The sequence below is a fragment of the Podarcis vaucheri genome, assembly GCF_965113315.1.
Source record: "Podarcis vaucheri genome assembly, chromosome: 9".
Taxonomy (NCBI): Eukaryota; Metazoa; Chordata; class Lepidosauria; order Squamata; family Lacertidae; genus Podarcis; species Podarcis vaucheri.
The window spans coordinates 32,116,620-32,133,107 of NC_138767.1; the positions used below are offsets into that span (position 1 = coordinate 32,116,620).

At 40.6% G+C, this 16,488-nt stretch overlaps 2 protein-coding genes across 4 annotated transcripts in view; both read left to right on the plus strand.

Moving 5' to 3' along the window:
• The window catches only part of INTU (inturned planar cell polarity protein), a 35,148-nt gene extending 32,831 nt beyond the window's left edge, over positions 1–2,317 (plus strand). For 2 of the 3 annotated variants that reach the window (XM_082236916.1, XM_082236915.1), the window contains exons 15-16: positions 853–1,007; positions 1,365–2,317. In XM_082236916.1, the coding sequence (XP_082093042.1) occupies positions 853–1,007; positions 1,365–1,476 (267 nt within the window). In that variant the 3' untranslated portion in view covers positions 1,477–2,317. Of the gene's footprint in view, positions 1–852; positions 1,008–1,364 lie in introns of those variants that run through there. The other variant, XR_014223146.1, reaches the window with a different exon arrangement.
• A 1,321-nt stretch (positions 2,318–3,638) lies between these two features.
• SLC25A31 (solute carrier family 25 member 31) lies at positions 3,639–14,979 on the plus strand. The gene is made up of 6 exons (XM_082237800.1): positions 3,639–3,980; positions 7,666–7,793; positions 11,450–11,567; positions 11,972–12,126; positions 13,163–13,288; positions 14,609–14,979. The coding sequence occupies exons 1-6, from the start codon at positions 3,764–3,766 to the stop codon at positions 14,807–14,809; spliced, it is 945 nt and encodes a 314-aa protein (XP_082093926.1). The 5' UTR covers positions 3,639–3,763; the 3' UTR covers positions 14,810–14,979.
• Positions 14,980–16,488: the final 1,509 nt, after the last annotated feature.

The following is a 16,488-nucleotide window of genomic DNA, read 5'->3' on the forward strand; positions in this document are numbered from 1 at the left end:
TGGGCTGCTGAATGGGGGGTGGGGGGTGCTGCTCTGCCAACAGCCTGCCCTTCCCCTCAAGGTTTGGAGCAGCTGGCAGGCTGTTCACTGAGAGAGGGGAGGGCGAGGACGGAGAGGAGGGGGACCAAAAGCTGGGTGAAGGGAGATGAGGTACCATAGGTTGCCGTGAGTGGAGAGTCATGGTAGAGGGCAAAGGAGAGGGAGCAGTGAAGGGGAGAAATTGTAGACTTCACCTGAGGATTTTGGGTGAAAGGGATGGAGAGGAGGAGGCTGGAAAAGGGGACTGTTCTGCTTGGGGGGGGGGAGAAAAAAGTGGGGAAAAGGAAAGCCTCCCAAGCTCTGCTTGGCTGTTTCTTGACTGTAATTCAAGTAAAGGGAATGTTTGAGAGCAGTTGGCAGGCTGTTTGCTGAGAGAGGTGAGGAAGAGGATTGAGAGGAAAAAATGTGGCATTAGCAATGCCTTGGATGGATACGAAGATGATATTTTACATGAAGATAGCGAAGAAAGTGATGTCAGTGACTGTGAGCAACTGAGCTTCATAAATTCTGACTTTAGCAGTGATGAGTTCTTGGGGTTCACAGAAGACTAGAAGAGTACTCAAACCTTAAAGTCTCTCTTCATTTGTTAATGACAGTGATGATGGTTCTTAATGCCATTGTTGACTGCTGTTCACTTTACATGGCTGTAATGTGATTCTGATATACCGGTTGTTTATTAAATACAGTAGTTTATACAACATTTGATTCAGAATATTTTTTCCTTGTTTTCCTCCTCTAAAAACTAGATGCGCCCTATGGTCGGGTGCGTCCAATGGAGCGAAAAATACGGTACTTTCTTGTTTTTCATTACAGACTAAAAAGACTGCAGGTAATAGAAGTTCAGACCGCAAAAAAGCAAATTCTGGCCTACATCAAGTGAAAGAACATGGGGTGTTGTTTGAATGTTCTCCTGACAACTGGACGGACCAAAAGAAACCTCCACCAACTATAATGTACTGGGTTGTGGGGTGAGTGAGCAATAATACCCTTTTTCTGTTTTATGGACTGCCCAAATCCTCAAAACTTCTGTTTTCCAAAGTTTGTAATTCAGCATCTTTTACATGGGTGGTCTTAGTCACTTCCCTAATGCAGCTATCTATTTTTAACTTTTGTACCACAAAGGATGAAAACGTAGCAGAGGATCAATTCAAGTGTGCATAAATATACCTAGCAAAGAACATTTTGAAAGCTCAGCACGTACTGCTGTATAGTTATTCCATTTTTAGTTCTTTACTAAACCCTTACAAAAGTACGGACTGTTTTTAGAATAGCCTAAAGATCTTGTTCTGACACAAAGTTTTTTTTGTGTTGTTTTTTTTTTACAGGAGACTCTTCATAGATCCCAAGCCTCGGGAGTTTTATGTCTGTTTTCATGACTCAGTTACAGAGGTTGCTGTTGAACTGGCTTTTAAGCTATCTTTTGGCTTAGCTCTGTAAATTTGTTTAGCTATACATCATAAACCTTCCAACACACTTAAGGCACACAAATAAGAATTAAATTATGGTTTTGTCCTGGTTGCTCTTTGAAGTCTTCCTCTAGAATAAACTCGATGAATAACTTCAAATGTTTATAATAATACATGGATGTCATCAACAGTATTCTGAGTTGACTGACTTTTCAAATTACTTGTTTAAAAAAAAAAACCTAAGCAAGTGGTGATTTTCTCTTTACTGCCTTGCAACAAATTTTGCACATAAGCACTGTGATCAAGAAGGGTCTGTATATGTGAACCATATGTAGATCTGTATTCTCAGAGCTGAGTTTCTTTCTTGCAAGGTTTAAAAGCTCAAAACATGTTATACTTTCCTCAGGTTAAAAATGCAGTTGGGCAGGGGCAGCAATCTGTGGGGCACTTTGTGAAAATGAACAGCCGTATGGAACTTTCATACACACACTTCTGGACTTCAACTAAGGGAGTGTAATGTTTAATATATTACATAGGGTACAGAATTCTAAACATGCTATGGAATGTATTAAAGATCAGTGGGGGTGGAAAAAACCCCTGAACGTTTTCTGATTTTTTATCTTACACAGGGGGCAGGGGTGGGGTTGAGAGGAAAAAGACTACCTTACATTAAAGGGCTATAATATTTTATACAGTAAATGATGTTATGTATAATTATGTGAATGAATAAGCATTACTTGTTATAAAGTAACATTGCCCTTATTGCAGATGCTCTGCGGCAAACATCAGAAGGAAATAACCATTTTGTTTTCAAAAACTTTGTATAAACGTTTTTTATTTTATTTTTTTACAATAAAGACATATTTGCAGAACGTGTCCCATGTATTTTTATAGTCTTTCATGGGACTGTATACAACATTTCACAAGCAGCAGGCAGGTCACACAACCAGCATTTCCACTTCCCCATAAGCTCCCTATATGCACAAAAGCCTCTGCAGAGGGTTAAGGGCATCTACTTAACTGTGGGCTGATCTTATGGGGCTGGCAGAAGAATCTTGCACCATTCACACAAGATTCCCTGTTACTGCATTCATTCTTAATGTTTACTAATTATTGCATAACTTCACCGGAAACTTCACTTCTCTTACTGCATATCTCCTAGGCCAGGGATGGAGAACCTGTGGCCTTTTAAAACATACTGGATTATCGTTCCCATTAGCCCCACTCATAATCAACAATTGGGGATGATGGGAACTCTAGGCTGAGGTCCCCCCATCTTTGCCTCAGGTAATCTTAACAGCTTTGTGGGTTGCTTGGTCATAATTCTCCAAAATAATAAAAATAAAGCCCCTATGGCCTCTTAACTTTTGTACCACTAAATTTTGGACATTAAATTGTTGTTGCATAACTCCAGAACCCACAACACTGCTGAAAGCCGAGGGCCTTCTGGCGGTTCCCTCATTGCGAGAAGCAAAGCTACAGGGAACCAGGCAGAGGGCCTTCTCGGTAGTGGCGCCTGCCCTGTGGAACGCCCTTCCAGCAGATGTCAAAGCGATAAACAACTACCTGACATTCAGGAGACATCTTAAGGCAGCCCTGTTCAGGGAAGTTTTTAACGTGTGATATTTTAGTGTTTTTTTGGTTTTTATGGAAGCCGCCCAGAGTGGCTGGGGAGGCCCAGGCAGATGGGCGGGGTATAAATAATAAATTATTATTATTATTATTATTATTATTATTATTCTAAGAAATGCAGCAAGAAATGCTGGATTAAATGGGAATTGACTGAGTCAGGCCCTAGAGTAACGGTGCTGCTGCCTTTAAAAGCCAGTCTGAAATATTTTAGTCCTAAAATGCATTCCACGAGCCCTCGTGGGATATCTTGCCAGCCAAACTTTTGTTTTTTTGCTTGGCAGACAGAGCTTGAACACCTATTAACCTTTGGTTGGAGAAACTGCGTTCGGATGAGCCCATCACTGTGATTCAGGCAATGCCCCTCTCCCGGTGCTTGCTTTGCTGGTTTCTAGGCCCTTGCTAGCAGAGGTTCCTATTCCTTGCTCATAATGCTAGGCCCTTGCTAACCTCCAACTCCAGGAGGCCCAGAATCTTCTTGGAGAAGGGATGCCCAGGAAGAGAGGCTCTCGTGATTGGGCGCTGCCGGGTCATGTGGCTTGAGAATGCATGCTTCTGATCCGGTTGGGGGAGGGGGACTCCATTGGCTCTTCCTGAGCAGTGGCAGTTAGAAGTGTTGCCTGGTGCTGGGGGATGCCACTTGGGGCTTCCATTTCCACCCAACCCCCTGTGCCCACCCATTCGACAACATGCTGGCCGCAGAGGGGCAGCAGTTTTTCGACCCTGTCTCTTTCGGGAAAGACCTCATGATAGGCGGGGTGGCGGCAGCTATCTCCAAGACGGCAGTAGCGCCCATTGAGCGCGTGAAACTGCTGCTGCAGGTCCAGGGCTCGTCCAAGCAGATCCGGGTTGACCAGCAGTACAAAGGCATGATAGACTGTTTTGTGCGCATCCCTCGGGAGCAAGGTACGTCTTCCTCAACAAATAGGCCCTCCTCGAAGGATTGGCGTGGTGTGAGAGCCACAAACGTTTGCCCCTTGTTTAAATCGTGCCTCAACTGTGAACAAAATAAGTGGCAATTCTGTTGTGCCAAGCCCCCTCACCAGCTGCAATAAGAGGCTAATAATTCTGGCCTACCTTTTGCGGTGGTTGTAAAGATTGTGGGAAAATGTGCTATTAAGTTCGCTGAATACCTAGCACAAAACAAATACTTATTACTAATACTCTGAATTGTGTGTGTGTGTGTGTGTGTGTGTGTGTGTGTGTGTGTGTGTGTGTGTGTTTCGTTTCTCCAAGGCAATATTGCAGCTTTTACATTTTTCCAATCTTTCCTTAAGGGCTGTGTGCTTCCAATGAGGCCTCACTTCCATATTCCTATATTGTTTTCATTCTGACCAAACAGTTGCACACTCCAGAGTACATAGCGCATAATATCCTTTTAACGTCCTTTCCCCCCTATTGTACAACTCCCATCACCTTCCGGCTGCTTCCACCGCGCCAGGTTTCCCTAATTCATACTGACCTATCTACACATGCAAAATTAATACAGCATGCTCACATTTCAGCTAACGGAATATATTCACCCAGCAAGCAAGGATTTCTTCTGTAATATATACTCCTACTTCATAATATATACTCCAACATAATATATACTCCTACTTCTGTAATATATACTCCAACAGAAATACAAGACTCCCACTGCACCACACGTGCAGCCTGATCCTAGATATGTCTGCTTGGAGCTAAGCCCCACTGAGTTCAGTGGGACTTACTCCCAGGTCATTGCGTAGGATAGAAACTTAATTTGACTGCCTGGAATAATAGTTGAAGATCTCATAGGTGGTTATCTTTCTCCAAATAATTATTATAACATTGTACACTGACCTGTGCCATGTATTTTTGTGCAGCTACTCTATTTATGCTGAATTCTAAGGGTGTTTTGTATTTTTAAATTACAATTGTCAGTGTAAGCAGTTCTTTGTGTTTATGGATTCCACTACAGTGCTGATTTGATTAGGAAAGTAGCAAATCTAAAACTACAAGTCCACTAAACAACTAGTTCCAAGTACCTCCATATACCTTTAATTCAATAGGCATGGGATCTGTTTCCTTGCTATGTGTATATAGTGTTAATGTGCACTAAATCTGTAGTTTAGCGTGTCTTCAGTGTCTGTTTTACCAGCAAAATATTTAGCCTGGCTTATTTGGAGCCCACATCATGAAACAAAGATTCTGAGCATTTTAGCTGCAGTTCTAAACCACTTTTTATTAAGAAATGTTTTACTGAACTCCACAGGACATACCAGACCAATCTGTGTAGAACTAGGCTGCTAGTGTTTGGGTAGTAAGGTGAAATAGGACAATACAAATGTGTTATCCCTAAAAGTGAAGTGAGCTTTTGGACCTAGTAAAGGAATATGTATCTTGAAGATATTTCAAAACAATTGGCAGTTCTTACCATGGCTTGATGACTCTCAAACTGTGATACCTTTGTGCATTTAACTTGAAACATTTGGTTCCCGTTTTAGAGTTATTTTACATGATAGAAGATGTTCTTCTGAGAATGAATGCCTTCGTTGTCTTCGTTTAAACACTACAGATTGAAGGTTGTCATATTAAATGTTGGGCGCAAGCTAAAATTTGTTCTATAAGTTGAATGAAATATGGATTACCAACTGCTCAGACTTTTATTTTCCATGTCATTCAGTTACATAACTTTAATAAAATATGAACACAAAAATGAACATAATTATCTACTATTCTTCATCAAATGTTGAAAGTATGCCCTTCATTTATGGTCTGCCAAGCTACTGAATAAAACAGGAAACATGCCCTGCTTGCTCTTATTAGCAAAAACATTAGTTTTAACTTTTTTCATAACTATCTTTTGCACTCCTGTCTTGACAGCCACTGATCTTGGAAGCAATACTTTCCTTATCACTTTAAATTTAAATATTTGGTCCTGCAGTATAAGCCCTCTCCTTACAACTTGTACTCAACTGCAGTGGTCACAACAGTAAAGATCTTTCATCGTACTGAATGTTTACAGAAGCCTTGTTTTCCATCAGAATATATAGAGTGCCCATTACTGATTGCCATTATTTACCTTGGTGCCTGCAGATGCAACACTTTTCCATCCTTTGACTACTTTTTGTCTTGAACAGCTCTTACTTGCATGTTAAACTCATTTTCCACTGATCTAAACTCATCCTGTAAAATTGCCCTCTTTGACTTAACCAAGATTCTCAGATCTTTCCAATAATTCTTCCTCCTTCTCCCCCTTCCAGTTAACTGGTGCCCACAAGCTTTCGTATTGTTTGGCTTCATGCTCCTTTTCAGCTCTCTTTACATTCCTGCATTGAGACCTTGGCTTCTGGGGTCCTCAACATTTCCATTTGTCCCTTTGTTCGATTTTTCCTGTTCTCAAATGCTGCTCTTTTTATGTGGTATTTCCTCTTGAAATACATATGTAGTTTAATTCAAGTCTGCCTATCTCCCTTTCTTTTGCCTCTTCAGATCTTCCTCAAAGCCTAGTTTTGCCTTCACTTTCCCCAGCTCTCAGCAAAACTCTTCCTCCAAAATAATTCCTTTTGTTGATCTAGTTTTCACTTAGTAAGGCACTAATACACTGCATCACCTGAGTCTTAGCAAGATCACCTGAGCCTGAAGAGCACAGTGGTCAGAATGTCTAAAATAATTTTTGTTTGGCTAATTCTGGTTATTTAAAATTTATGCATGTATGCCTCCAATGTACTGCAAAACCAAGTCCACCACTCCTTATTAAAATGGGTTTAGCACCCCCTCTGGTGGTGAAAACATAACCTAAAAAACATTTGTACAGTACAGTACTATTTTACTAAGACTAGGTTGTATATTTGATGGTGATCAAACATACAGATTTAGCATGCTTTACCATCACATGGGTGGCGCTGTGGGTTAAACCACAGAGCCCAGGACTTGCTAATCAGAAGGTCGGCGGTTCGAATCCCTGCGACGGGGTGAGCTCTCGTTGCTCGGTCCCAGCTCCTGCCAACCCAGCAGTTCAAAAGCATGTCAAAGTGCAAGTAGATAGATAGGTACCGCTCTGGCGGGAAGGTAAACGGCATTTCCGTGCGCTGCTCTGGCTCAGCAGAAGCGGCTTAGTCATGCTGGCCACATGACCCAGAAGCTCTACGCCAGCTCCCTTGGCCAATAAAGGAAGATGAGCACCGCAACCCCAGAGTCGGCCATTACTGGACCTAATGGTCAGGGGTCCCTTTACCTATACCTTTACCTTACCATCACAGTGTGCTTTCTATTTCCTGCTGTTTATTTGCTAACTCTGGCTCTTTAAAGGATTAATAGCATCCAGCTTACTGCTATCGATGATCTGAGCTTCCGTTTTTTCCACTGTTTGCATCTCTCTCTGCTTTTTAAAAAATCAGTACTGAGACAGTTGTACATAATTATAGGGAAGCTAGATTTGAGGTGAAAGAATTGGATGACCACTGCACATTGAACTCTCTATGGATTCACTTATATTCACTTATTCCACAAGTACCATTTCAAACATATTAATAGGTCCAAGTTCAGTACACATAAACATGTAGTTATACAACAGAAACAATTTAAGATCATGTCAACTGTACATTTTTTAATCTTCTGTCTGTAGGATTTGCCAGCTTCTGGCGTGGCAATCTTGCCAATGTTATCCGGTACTTCCCAACTCAAGCCCTAAACTTTGCTTTTAAGGACAAATACAAGCAGATTTTCATGGCTGGAGTGGATAAAGATAAACAGGTAAATGTGGTCTAACATTTTGTTTATTGCTGATGTGTCCAAAACCATTTTGCTTGGGCCAAACATGAAGAAATTGGGATATCTTTTTGAATTATTAATAGTATACAGTACAGTTCAATAGGTGGTGTATAAAAGAGGCATTGGGATTTGTATTTAAGGAAAAAAGCTAACAAATATGAGTAATTGCGTGAACAATATTAATGCCCACTATATGTGACAAGTGGGACTTTGTAATAAAATGTTCAGGGTTACTGCCAACTCTTTTCCAGGATACTTCATTCCTGCTCTCCTCCCTACAAGTAGGCCAGTGCCCCAAAGTTACTGTGCATGCTCAGTCCTCACTGGGATATTTTGGGGCTACATCTTAGAGTTTTTACTGTGATTTTTGCTTGTACTTCTGCAAACCTTGGAGTTCACTGAAGCCTGCTGATAGCTCCTCTTGTTTGTGAATGGTGCTATTTGAGCAATGCAAGTCTGTACTCTGAAGAATGAGCTTATTGGTGTAGGATGTTCCTACTTGAAGCTCAGTATCATGCTATTTACAAAGACATTCTTTATCTGAATTAGGCCTTAAAAAAAAAAAGTCCGGCTGGTACTTTAAGCCAAAATAAAAAAAGCAATTGCTCTTAGTAAGTGGAGCAAGCAATCCTCTCACTTCTTCCTGGAGCTCTCCAAACCTGTTTGACTTGACCAGTTGCATGGTATGCAGAGGCGTAAATCAGCAGTTTGGAAATGGTTTTCTGTTAATAGCACTGATGGTACTGACTGTTCCCCAGCTATGCTTTTTTGATCTGTAAAGGTGGATGCATGTATTTTCAAAGGACACCATCAGAGTGCAGAGCTGCTTCCTTCGAAAGAAATACTGAAAAGGCAGTCTTTAAGGGCAGGTTTACACATCACTGTTGTTCATCACTCTGTGACTGCAGCACAACATGAAAATTTGTGCATGTGAAAGTGCCATTGCAAATCAAGCTCTATAAGTATATATTCGGGGGGAAAGAAAAATCAGTGGAAACAGTTCACACATTCAGCAACAGGACTAGTTCAGATATTTGTTTGGGCTGCTGTCCCCTCCCCCCAAAAAACCCACTCATGCACAGTAATGTGTGAGGCCGTGATTTCAACATCAAAGTAAAGTGTGAGGTGACATTGTACTTTACACAGAATTTTTAGGCACTGTTGCAGCTGTGGAAATTACCGCTGTCTGTTTCTGATTCATATCTTTCCCATGTGCATTCCTGGGAGTATTTCTTATGGAGCAAAATAAATGTGTGAATTGATCCCAAGTGACGGGGATTTTGTGAATCAGCTTAAAGAGGGGACCCAACCCCACTAGATCCGCTTCCCTGGCTATGCCTCCCCATTTGCGATAGATACTTTAAACTGAGGTTTGGTAGGAAGCTCAAGGTTTGCGACTTGGAGAGGCGGTGCAGGAGTGCTCTGCCGGAGTTACGTCGGATCGAGGGGGGTTCACACAGGCACCCTAAGGGTGCCCTCCATTGGATGTGGAGAGCGGTCATTGTGAATCAGCCCTAACGTTCCACAGTTTGAGAAGGGGGATCGAATAACATACAATCACCTCAGCAACACAAAAGGGCATATAATATACTATACAGTGGTACCTCGGGTTACATACGCTTCAGGTTACATACGCTTCAGGTTACAGACTCTGCTAACCCAGAAATAGTGCTTCAGGTTAAGAACTTTGCTTCAGGATGAGAACAGAAATCGTGCTCCAGCGGCGCGGCAGCAGCAGGAGGCCCCATTAGCTAAAGTGGTGCTTCAGATTAAGAACAGTTTCAAGTTAAGTACGGACCTCTGGAACGAATTAAGTACTTAACCCGAGGTACCACTGTATATGTATTTTGGGGACATCTTTTATTGCTCTGTAATCTTTGTTTGATATTGTAATGGGATTTTAAAGGGCTTTTTTCTAACAAGCTGGTTCATTTTCTTTCCTCCCAGTGCCTTCTGCATTGCCAGAAACTTACTGTCTAAAGCACCTGGTACTATTTCATGCTTAATGACCATTTACAAATACTCTGCATTTGGATTTAATACCTTGCATTGCATGCTCATTTTCTGTCAGTATTCATATGTAAGCCATTTCAGTTTTAAAGCTCTTACTCTGAAAGAACATGAAATACATCTTGACATACTTTGTGATATAAATGCTCCAAAGAGTAAAAGTCTTTTTGATTTTTTATATTATCATACTGATATTTTCAAATAAATAGTTTCAACATCTAGCTTAAGTTAGTTGTGTAATAACTCCTATTGAAACTGTAAAGTTCTAAATGCCAGTACCAAAAGATTCTGGGTCATATTTAACTAAGTTAAGGGTAAAGGTAAAGGTACCCCTGGCCGTACGGGCCAGTCTTGACAGACTCTAGGGTTGTGCACCCATCTCACTTAAGAGGCCGGGGGCCAGCGCTGTCCGGAGACACTTCCAGGTCACGTGGCCAGCATGACTAAGCGGCATCTGGCGAGCCAGCGCAGCACACGGAAACGCCGTTTACCTTCCCGCTAGTAAGCGGTCCCTATTTATCTACTTGCACCCGGGGGTGCTTTCGAACTGCTAGGTGGGCAGGAGCTGGGACCGAACGACGGGAGCTCACCCGGCAGGGATTCGAACTGCCGACCTTTCGATCGGCAAGCCCTAGCCGCTGAGGCTTTTACCCACAGCGCCACCCGCGTCCCCCTAAGTTAAGGGTAGACCTGTTTAAATTAGGCCCATTAATATTAATAGGTCTACTCTGATAAAACTCAGTTGACTACCACTCAACCTTCCCCCAAAATGTAAACAAAAAAAATCTTCTACTTCAAAACACAGCCTTAACCTAGTTATTAAAAAATAACTTGTGGCACCATAAATACTGTACTAAATATTCTATTATGGCAGAAGCCTTTATGGACCACAGTCTACTTCATCAGATGAATGAAGTGTTAAACTGAGTTACGTATGTGTGTATAAATAGATACACACACACATGGGGAAGGGGAGAAGGTAAACAATTGTGGTCACAGGTAAATGAAATGCAGTAAGTACGGTGACAGTGATAATTGCATAATTCAATCTGGTCATTCATACAACTGTTGAGGGTAACACAGACATCCTGGCTTTGGTAAACCAATTATCATGAGTGCAATAATTAAAAAACAACAACTTTGTCCTGCTTCAAACTACAGGTTTGAGACTACACTGAACCTCTTGATGAATTATAATTCACTGGTTTCATCTTTCTGCCTCCCTTTGAAGTTCCTTTGTTACTCAATTTTCATGGCACAATTTGTGTTGGGATGGATTTTGGGAAAGAGCCTCAGGTTGTCTAAAATTTGTTTTACACACAAGCCAAGTTTTGCCACCAAGTCTTGAGTTTGGTGCGCCCTTTGCAACGCAAGTTGTGGATTTTTCTCATGGGAATTTGCAAGAGGAAACTTCATTTTGAATTCCCTCAACTAAAATGTTGCCATCAAATCTAAGTTCCATAGAACACTGTTGATTTATTCAAGTGTCGCCATTGGGAATACAAAAAACCCCAGTTATTTCAGGCTTGTGTCATCGCACCATTGCTTCAGGTATTTGTAATAAAATAAAATAAAATGGAGGATTGTTACAAGCCCTGTTTTTGAACTCAGCAGTTTTTCCTTTTCAGTTCTGGAGGTGGTTTGTTTCAAATCTGGCTTCTGGTGGAGCAGCTGGAGCAACTTCATTGTGTGTGGTATATCCATTAGACTTTGCACGGACCCGGTTAGGTGCTGACATTGGAAAAGGTAAGAGCTTCATCTTCATATTTTAAGGGTTGTGTGCTGAGACTGGCAGTTTGTGTTTCTGCCTTCTTTGTGGTGGTGCCCCAGTTTATGGAGCTCCCTTCCTAGAAATAGGCATTTGTTCCCTCCATTAACATCATTTTCATGTAACCTGGGGGGGGGGGGGTTCAACCCAACTGTTTAGTATGTGATGGGTAGTAGATTTTCAGCAGCTGTATTTATTTTGAAAAATATGTTTTCCATGATGTTTTACCTGTTGTATGGCTCCTTATATGGCTCCCTAGGCTCCTTTGGGAAGAAGGACAGGATTAAAAAGTGAATTAATAGTAATAGTTCCCCTGTTCATTGTGGGGAATTCTTAGAGCTAAAGTGCTCCCCTAGTTATGTTATTTCCTCTTTCATTTTAGGTATGGAAGAGCGACAGTTCAAAGGACTTGCTGATTGTATTGGTAAAATTGCAAAAAAAGATGGCATTACCGGCCTATATCAAGGATTTGGTGTTTCAGTACAGGGGATCATTGTATATCGGGCATCCTATTTTGGATGTTATGACACCATAAAAGTAAGTTTTCTGATCAAACTCACCCTTTCCCATTAAAAAAAAAGGATTATTTGTCACCTTTATTATGGATGCATTTTACAGTATTTATCCTATCAGCTAAGATATTATTAATCCTATTGCAGAAACAGCTAAGACTTAAAAATAAAAAGACATGCCCAATTTGGTTTGTATTCCTTTAGTTTGTTATTATTTTATAAATTTAATAAATCTACTACATGATCCGGAGGAGCTCTGTGGTTACCTAATGGTTGATGATAACACTTGTTTTAAAGCTAATTATTTCTACACATTTATTCTTCCCAATTTACTAATTGGTTCCTGAAGCCCAAAGGTCTGATGCAATATGATGCTCCTTTGCTCACAATGGCTGCCCTGTTGATTTAAAATGAGAAAGCAAGTTGACTGTTAAATTGGGCAGCCCTTGCAATCAAGATCTCAGTGTATTCATTGGACATGGGGATGCTCATATGTATAGATAAAACATTTATACTATTTAGTTAATTAATGTGCCTCACAGATGAATCCTGTGCATTTTTATTTAGAAGTAAATCTCTTGTGATTTCCTGCTACAGAAACTGCTTTTAAGCTCTAAGAGATGCTAACCAGGACAGTCTCGTGTGGACTGCGAGAGATCTTGCAGGAGCCTCCCAGAGCCCACTTGAGACTTTCCCAAAGCCCAGTAAGCAAGCCTGAGAGCTTACTTTAACTTTTAATTTGTGTGATATCAGCTGGCCAGCTGCGAAGCATGTAAAGCTGCAATCGCACAAGTTAAATGTGCTTAAGTTGCAATCTTAATATATGTTATTTGCCCCCTCCCCCCCAAAAAAAATCATTTGGCTTGTTTGCCATGTGTAAAGTGTAAAACAAAAGGAGAAAAGAATATGTTTCCAACTACACTGACCATGTAAAATAATCCATTCAAAATACAATGCACTTAGGAAATTCTGAAGCAATATAATGATTTGACAGCATCTTTTTTTCCATTTAGATTCTCAAGATACCCCAGTGAATTCTTATTTCTCTTTTCTCTTCTTAGGGAATGTTGCCAAATCCAAAAGAAACGCCATTTGTCGTATCTTTTGCAATAGCTCAAGCTGTGACTGTATTTTCTGGCATACTGTCATACCCCTTTGACACTGTCAGAAGACGCATGATGATGCAGGTAAACAACATATACTTGCTGGTGTCTAAGCACAGGAGGCCTATCTAGAAGGGTAGAGTCCTGGGGGGAATTCTAGGAGGGGAAATATAAAAAAAATTCAAAGCTACACTCTTCTCCTGTCCCCCAACTGACATCCTTCAATTTGCATTTGCAGAGGCTCCTGCAGCCATTTTTATCAATCAGCTAATTGCACAGCATAGCATATCACATATAACAAGCGCTATCACCAGGTCCCTCTCAGGTGGGGGGGGGAGCATTTCCCTGGGTATGTGGACCCTACATTCGGACCCTACATTTTGACCACAGATTTGTGTGGTTGCCCAGCTGGCTAGTCAGAAACACGTATTTGGCTGTTGATGTGCTGAGCAAACCAGGTGATTATGCTTTTTCATGGTTTAATTTTGAAGCAGCAGTGTGTGTCTCTGTGTTAAGAGAAATACATTTATTTTTATTCTTCTCCTGTTGCTGGTAAGGGGGCAGTAACCATCCTGTTGTCACCCTGTGGTGCAAAGAATGCAAGCTCTGTCGTGTGCTTTCTTGAAGGTCTGTGTACTTCAGCAATGTGGGTCTGCCTGACAGCTGTTTTATTTGCAAAAAGAGAAACAACTTATGTAATTTTATGTAATCTTCCTTCTGGATTTTTTTTTTTCAACATTAGAGACTTTTGAAAAGGAAGTATGCCAATTTGGAAGCAAGAGAAATTAATTTTTTATATCTTACAGATTTATATAGAATACTATTTGACTGTCTCAATATAAATATCTATCTTAAAAAATAGATTAAGAAAATTAGATTCTCCAGTGTAAACATTTTGATGCAAACACATTTTTTTAAAATATCTATCAAAAAAACCATACTACCAACTTTGGGGAAATCTAAACACTTCTAGATTGGTACTTGGTGATGGGGGTGGGGAACCATGTGAAGTTCAGCGAAAAGGCAGTGAAGAACAATGTTCCAAAAATATGCTTCAGACATTATCCAAGAATCAGCATGCTTCAAAACACCCTGAGGAATGACATGACCTTGTTTAACTCTGAAGCTTAAAAGAAACATCACAAGAAGATCACAGACTTGCTAAATTTAGCTGCAGAGAACTACATCAGGGAAGCATTTACTCATTAAGGTTCTTATATTGAAACAGAGATAAAATTAGTGAGAGGTGTTTCTAGACTTATAATTACAAAAATGCCTAATACTATATATCAGACCCTAAACTGAAAATTATAAAAATACCAAATGCCAGATTAGACCCTTGCCACATAGTAAGCACGTACATTTTCCAATCATCTGTCTTTGTTTAAAATTATTTTAACACAGAGTGGAGAGGCTGAACGTCAGTACAAAGGAACCATTGACTGCTTTTTCAAGATATACAACCAGGAAGGATTAAATGCCTTTTTTCGGGGAGCGTTTTCAAATGTACTTCGTGGGACAGGCGGTGCCTTGGTGTTGGTCCTTTATGACAAAATTAAGGAGTTTCTTAATATTGATCCATCAATAGGCCGATCATCTGACTAAAGTCACTGATAATAGTCACCTGTCCCTACTGTTAAAAATGTCATTCATTATTATATGATGAGTACTGTAAGAACAATCAAAAGTTTTGCATGGGTCTGCTAATCATTTACACTAATGATTTGAAGGCAGCTAAAGCGTGATTTGTTTCCTGTCATAAAGAGTTGCATTTACTTGTTTTTGTGTGTGTGCATTCCTTCCAAATGCCTAGCTTTCGTTTTTTCACTTGTATTTGTTGTGTCACTCATTTTCATTACCAAGTCAAAGCCAAGGTTGCTGCTATTTTCATCTAACAATTGGGCAACTTATAGTGACAAAACCCTGTTGAGTTCATGAATGAGCTGAGATTGGAACCCAGATTTCCATGAGGAAAGGGCAGCACCAGTCACTAGAGAGCATTGGGGAACATGCAGCCCTCCAGATGTCCAAATTTTCTTCAGCCCAAACCAGCATGGCCAATGATCAGAGATAATAGGAGTTGTAGTCCCACAACATCTGGCGGGCCACAGATTCCCTACCCATGCACCAGATTTTAGATTTTTTTTAATTAGTGCAGTCAGAAATGAGGTGCTTTTCCTGACAAGACACACATCCGTCTGTTTTTATGAGGCAGTTTAATATCCACAGCCATCAAGGTAGCAGAGCTCTTGCAAAAGTTCTAATTTTCAAATCTTTAACTCCACCCTAATCCTTTCCAAGTTAATAGAATTGCTCTGGTGTAAATTACAGAAATGTGGAGGAAAGCAAATGGCTATGAATAGATGTAGCTTATGGTACTTACTAGACAGCTTGCTTGCATACGTATTTATAGTACTTCTATCCGGCCTTTTGCCAAATAGCCTTAAGGCGGCTAACAATGTGAAGTAGTAAAATGCAATAAACATAACAACAAGAGATAGCTAACTAAAACAGCAGATAAAACAATAGAGAGGGTAATTAGAAACTCAGATAAAGACAACATAAACAGAAGTGAGAATAAACTATGAGTCATTAAAGGCACAAAGAACATGACAAACTTCATCTGACACTTAAAAGATTACAAAGAAGGTGCCAGGAAGATATGCCTGAGAAGGGAGTTGCCACATGCCTACTGTGGTTGGGCCCCCAAAAGAAGGGCCTTAGAAAAAGATCTGTCTGGTTCATGTGGAAGAAGACCGTCCTTTAGATATAAAGAGCAAAAACAGCACTTTGAATTGAGCCCATAAACAAGCAAAGTGGGAGCCAGTGAAAAATATATTTACTGAAGTGATGTATCCTTAGCAGTTAGCTTCGGTAAATAGTCTAGAGATGGCATTCTGCACCAGTTGAAGCTTCCATGGTGCTTTTCAGAGGCAGCTTTACAAGTGGTGCGGTACAGTATTGTAACCCGGGTGTTACCAGTCTGAGAAGGACAGGCCAGAGAATACCTTAGAGAACATGCCTTGAAGAATTTGAGAAAAAGTTGAAAGCTACTATCACTTAGTCATGCCCAAGAAAACGACATTGATTTGCCCAGCTTGATATGTAACCCTCACAGACCTTGGGGATATACAAAACAACATTTGACCATTAAGTCAATGTGAAATCAAGGCTGGTTAGGTTCCCACTCCTTCACCAAATCAAATGTAAAAAAGCACTCAGGGTTGCCAGCTGAATGGCTGACTTCCACCACCTTGAAATAGAAAATTAAGGAAGAAAAAAAT